Here is a 6,052-nt window from a genome sequence, read left to right on the forward strand (position 1 = left end):
AAGCACTGAGGCCAAGCTGCCCCTAAGTTGCAGAATCCAACTGAGAACACAGGCAGTTTGATTCCTGCATTTGGGATCTTAAATTACCAAACTGGGTGAAAGATGTCCCTCTTGATGGTTATATTATGTCTTCCCCATTCTTCAGGCCGAAGGCAGATGCCTAACCGACTGAGCCACCCAGGTGTCCCCCCTTTCTGCCTTTAAAAGCCTTTCTTTTTCTACAGCTCAGTGGAACTCTTTTCTATCTGCTAGATGGGATGCTGCTCAATTCATGAATTGTTGAATAAAGCCAGTTGTCTGGAAAATTAATATGTACAATTTATAACTCAATTTCCTGTATCCAGGAGATGCTCATCTAGTATTTACTCAACTAGACTGAAATTTACTCAACTAGACTCTTTCCCTAGTAACATTTTCTGGAGTTTTGACCTGGCTTAATCATGTTAATTCCTAGCCATTTTAACTGCCTAAAATTTTCTTCTTATTGTCTTTGTTTAAAAATGTCAGTAGCAGCCAGATTTATCAAACATTTATCAAGCATTTTTCATTTGTTCATTGTTACATACCCATCAGTTTTAAGTTCTTTCTTATAACCTGAAAGAAAAGCAGGGACATTTATCGCAGGACTATTTCCCATCTACAGTCAAGGTTAGGTGCCACTAAGAAATGGTTCTGTTTGCAATTGTTTTTATTTGGCACTTGTACTTCTGTCTGTAGAATGAAGATGATGCTAAAATATTAACAGTAGAGAAAAAAATAAGTAGAGGAAGCTGGTGGTAACCACTCCAGGATGTAGCCACTTAATTTAGGAAAGGGACAGGAAAAAGAGGTTTAGAAACATTTTGAAAAAAGAGCTGTCAGGCACCAAATTACATCCTTAAACAATGCAGAAAATGCTCAGCGCCCTGAAAGTATTTAGGAGTGACTTTTTCAGCCTCTTTGGAAGGAAAAGTGGGGATAAAATGCCTATCAGCAGGGTAAAAAGTTCATATTTGTCATCTGTAGAAAAAATAATAATAATAAGCCACTGAATCAGTATTCAACTTGTACAGAAACTTCTCTCTTATCTCTCATCTCTTGATGTCCATCGCACCCGCATGCCATGACCCTAAAGCTAAGAGATGTCAGTGACCTTACTTACTAAAATCACTGACCGGGACAGCCCCTCTTTTGTGTACCCAATTTACAAGACACTTGCAGTCTGGAAATTATAATGGGTGGCAGCTTATATAAAGGGCAGGCAAGTGAGTAGAAGAAAAGATGGGCAAACAGCACAGAACTGTGTTCTAAGCAATCAAAATGAGCTCTACAGGCATCAAGCCCAAGCCCAGGATTTCTGGGGAATACCTACCCTTTCTTTGGTTCTGTAGCAATTTAAACTCTCTATTCTGACACCTATAGACCAATTGGTAAGTTTAACTACCAACACAACCTACACACAATGATGGAGGGAAAGAATACCAAAGAAAAGAAAAATTAGTTACAGACATAAATATACGGAATAGTTGGATAATAAGCTAAAACATTACCCTACACATTTTTCTTCTGAGAAAATATTTAATCTAGTAAATCTTCCATCACTCTATTTATTCCAAGAATCTAAGGCTTAATGCTCAAGGGAGGAAAAATGAAAATATTGAAAGATCAAAGAGTAAAACGTGTGGCTTTTGAGGTCTCGAGTAGACATAGACCATAGTCTTCAAAGCCAAAAAATTGTAAGATCTCTGCGTCTGGGAGAGGAAAATATTTTAAAATATTCAAAAACTTGGTTTGGAAAATTGAAAGACACACTGCAATAAAAGGGCAACCGGCTTATTCAAGAATAACACATTGGAATAAGAATTGTAATAATGTTGAATTAGTTCCTACCCAAAGAAGTAAAAAGTCTGAAGAACTTGCATAGTGGCTTGTTGCAAGGGCCAACACCACCCTTCCCCCCAGGGGGTGAGTCGCCTATTTGATGGGTGGGGTGGTATGTGGAAATATTTGGTAATAGAAACTCAAAACAGGTTTAGAATTACCAGAGCAGAGGAGATGATGTTTAAGGTTTCCAGAATGTAGCTCCTGATCTTGCAAACCTTGTAAGGGAGTTATATGTCCCCATTCGGACCTGAGTTGTAGAGTAGCAGCGGCTGGGGGAAGGGTCTGGGGAGGTGAACCCGCGGATTGGCTCACTGATTGACACACTAGACTAGAGTATCTGTGAGTCTCTACTGCCACACTGCAGGGATCAGAGAGACCTGAGAATGAACCAAAGGACCCAATGGAATCCAAGTTGGGATGGAGAGGTTGCCAATGGTATCAGAAACAGCTAGCTGCCTACTAAAAAGCTTGTTTCCCTACGGAGAGGTGATGTTCCAGCCGCTGGCCGCATTTCCCAGCGTATATATATATGGCAATATGTCTAGATATTGCCAATGGAATATGAGCACAAATGATTAAAAAGAAGGAGTGCGCTCCCCATACACTTTCCCCTTCTTCTGGCTGAAAGAAAAGACGCCAAGGTCCTAGAGTCCTGGTTTCTGCATCCAGTTTGCCAACCATAATGAATTCACAAGGCATACCTAGAATATATTAAATATTCACAGGAAATAGTAATATCAGTAGAACACACCATAATGAACTTTGAAGGGTGTATTTGGGATATCATAGATTTTTGAAGAAAACATAGTGCCATCCCAGGACACTGAACAAACTGCTATTATTAAATTGTTTGGCCCTAACTACTAAATAAAAGGAACCATCAGATATTTCTTTTGGTCTGCAGCCCCAAGAATATATTACTGAGACTCTAAGGACACTGTTTACCAAGAAAATTTGGGAACCTCTGCCTTAGGGAATGGTGGAACCACAAGATGTAAGGAGGTGGGGTTTCTCAATTTCTAAATGAAGGAAAGCCACATACATATTATGAACTCCCACATCGAACAGAGATATGAGCCGGACATAAACTTCTGTTGTATTAACCCACAGAATTTTTGGAGTTTGTCATAGTAGCTAGTATGACCCTAACTAAAAAAAAAAAAAAAAAGAATCTAGACCCAAGGCCAAGAACCACAGATAAAAGACCAGAAGAGATAAACCACATGTCAGTGGAGACCACCAAGCCAAGAGGATGACTCACAGAGTAGATGCCTCTTATCCAGTACCAGGTCAATATATAAGCCCCCTGAAACCAAGATCAATGTCAAGGAAATGGGAGAAGGATATGGAGGAGGCAAAGGATACTAAGGACTTAGCCCAAATGAGACTGAGTAATCTAAAATTTGACATTCTAAAGTCTCTACCATCGGTGGATAAGTGTTTGAATGCTAAGTATACCTTTTGAAAAAGAAATAAATTGACATTATGTACATTTTGTTCTGGAACTGTAACATTTTGAATCCATCATAGATATGTTACAGCAAGAAAAGAAATACAGAGGTCACTGTCTCTGTTTCTATAACTGGTCACCCAGCTATAGCCTGGGGCCAACATCTCAGCTGGCTGGGGTTGTGTATCTATTGGGCTGAAGAGCTTTAGTCCCTGGTGGTGCTGCCTAGGTGAGGGGACAGCACATTCATTAATCATTTTGGTAGGCCATGGTGAGACCAGAAACTTCCCTGAGCTCCTTCTACCACTCCCTCCTACTACTGTGTAGCTGTATTTCCATTCCGTTGTCAAGCTCAATCACTCTAACCAGCACTATAATCCTATTCATGCCCATTTTTTTTCCCCAAAGAAGTCCAGTGAAGACCAGGCAGCAATTTCAAATTCCAATTCAATGAAACTACTATTGTGTCTCTTGGTGGAAACACGCTTCTTCCCTTGCTCACTGAAACTTCTAAACCAGGAGAGTCCAGATCCATGAAAAAGTAGTATCAGGAATAAGGTAATGAATGGATGGGAAGTAGCCCCAAACCACACATGTCTTCTAGAAAAGTGATAAAAACCATTTCATAGTCCACATCTTCTGTGGTCCTCGTCCCCTCAGCTTTGGTGTGAGTTTTGCTGCTCATTTCCCTCCCAGATATGTAAACCGTGCCAATTTAAAGAAGGCAAGATTTATCATCATCCAATCCAGTGATTCTCAACTGAGGACAATTTTGCCCCTTAGGGGAACATTGGGTAGTGTCTGAAGTCATTTAAAATAGTCACAACTTGGAGGGAGGGGTGATAACTGGCATTTAGTGGATACCGGCCAGTGGATGCACAGGACAACCCCCCACAACAAAGAATTGTATGGGCCAAAATGTCACAATGCTGAGAGTGAGAAACCCTGCTCAAATGAATTTGTCTATTTGCATAATTTGCTTCCCCCACTAGAATGCAAGCTTTGTGAGAGCAGGGGCTTGTCCATCTTGTTTATTACTCTATGTCTGGAACATGGAAGTCAACAAATATTTGATGACTACATAAGAGATGAATGAGTGCCTCATAGCTCACATCAGGTATTTTTATATATGTGCTCACATCCAAACACTTGGCTCCTTGGATTGGGAGGGTTAGTAATGGTACAAGGTTGCATGACTTAAATATCTGGGGTGGCACAACTTCTTTGAATGTCCTAATGTAGCTCTCTTCCCAACATGATTTTCCTTCACTTTAATTTTCTAACTTGAAGAAAAATGTGCAGTTTTTACAATGTCCTCAATTCCTTCATTCATTAAGTGATATTATCATCCAGACACTGTAATAGGTGCTGTCACCACACAAAATGATGACTTAGGACTTGTGTTCAACAATTTGCCCAGAGATTCGATGTTCTAGATTCTAGATCTAGATTCTAGATCTTTTCCAACAATTATAAATCTCTTTCCCCCCTCTAGGAAAGTGCCTCTCGTCCTCCCTTTCCATCTCCCCTTGACACTCCAGTTAAGCTTGGAAGAAAGACCAGGAGAGAAGAGGGAGGTGCCTAGCCCCCCAGCTCTGTAGTAGTGGCTGGTCCCGTCCTGGGTTCCCACACTGTACCTTCACCATAGCTCTATAACAGCACTAATGGGGCACCTGTTTGTTTATATGGCTCTGTCCCTTCCCACCTGCGGGAGGTCATGCTCTTGATGGTCTTCATATCCCTGGCACCTGGCACACGAGATGGGCTCAATAAATGCTTATTGAAAAAATAAAATGCCTTTGGCCTACTTCACAATGTCACCTAGGGCACCCTCTGCCAACTTCACAATGTCACCCAAGGCATAGTTTTGCCTACTTCACAATGTCAACCTGCCCAGCACAGAAATGGGGACTTCCCAGGGGCTCAGAAATAGATCTAGTTTCAGCCCCGTCTGAATCACAGTCTAGTGGTGGCCCCAGCCAATGAAGAGAAAAGCAAAGGCTCGGAAGTCTTGGACTACGGCAAATGGATTTAGGTTACACAGCCTGAGATGGAGGAAGAGTAATCACTGAGGGATAAGGGACCCGTGAAGCCCACTGCACAATGGCCAAGAACCAGAGCTGCGCGTAGGCAGGGGCATGCATGTCACCGCTGCTCAGGGTGCCTCATCCCCGCCGCTACAGACAAGTGGCCCGGTGGCCGACGCTGGCGACAGAGGCTAGCGGTGTTGACGCGAACGGGTTTGCTCAAACCTGGGGCCGCAAACTGCCCGACGAGCGCGGAGAAAGTGGCACGCGACCTCGCCGGACCGCAGAGGCGCAGCTGGGGAACTTTCTCAGCCCAGCCCCCAGGGTGCTAGAGGGTCAGAAGGACCCGCCTTGTCCAGCGGGGCGAAGGTTGTTCCCAAGGCCACGTGAGGCGTCGTCGCCCCTAAAAGCCCCAAACCCGCAGGGCTAATGGCAGAGTAAGGACGCCCGGACCTCGGAGACGCGGCGCCCCGCTGCCGGCTCGAGAGGCGCTCCAGCAACAGCTGCCTCGTCCAACCCAGGGGAGGTCGCGGCCGCCGAGCCATGCCCCCCCGCAGCCGGGACGGGCGCCCCGCGCGGCCCGCGCCCCGCACCCCGCCGCCGCCGCCGCTGCTGCCGCTGCTGCTCCTGGTGGCCGCCGCGGTGCCGCCGAGCCTGGCAGGTGAGCCGTGCGCGCCCGCACGACCCGGGGAGTGCGAGTCCGGAGAGAGAC

General features: G+C 44.5%; 1 protein-coding gene across 1 annotated transcript in view; it reads left to right on the forward strand.

Annotated features, from left to right (window-relative positions):
- The first annotated feature begins 5,519 nt into the window (after positions 1-5,519).
- PLBD1 (phospholipase B domain containing 1) overlaps positions 5,520-6,052 on the forward strand; it is a 54,999-nt gene continuing 54,466 nt past the window's right edge. Inside the window, exon 1 of the mRNA XM_035028173.1 lies at positions 5,520-6,001. Within this exon, the coding sequence (XP_034884064.1) occupies positions 5,884-6,001 (118 nt within the window). The 5' untranslated portion in view covers positions 5,520-5,883. The remainder of the gene's footprint in view (positions 6,002-6,052) is intronic.

This window comes from Mirounga leonina, unplaced genomic scaffold (genome assembly GCF_011800145.1).
Source record: "Mirounga leonina isolate KUSES-001 unplaced genomic scaffold, KU_Mleo_1.0 Mir_201, whole genome shotgun sequence".
Taxonomy (NCBI): domain Eukaryota; kingdom Metazoa; phylum Chordata; class Mammalia; order Carnivora; family Phocidae; genus Mirounga; species Mirounga leonina.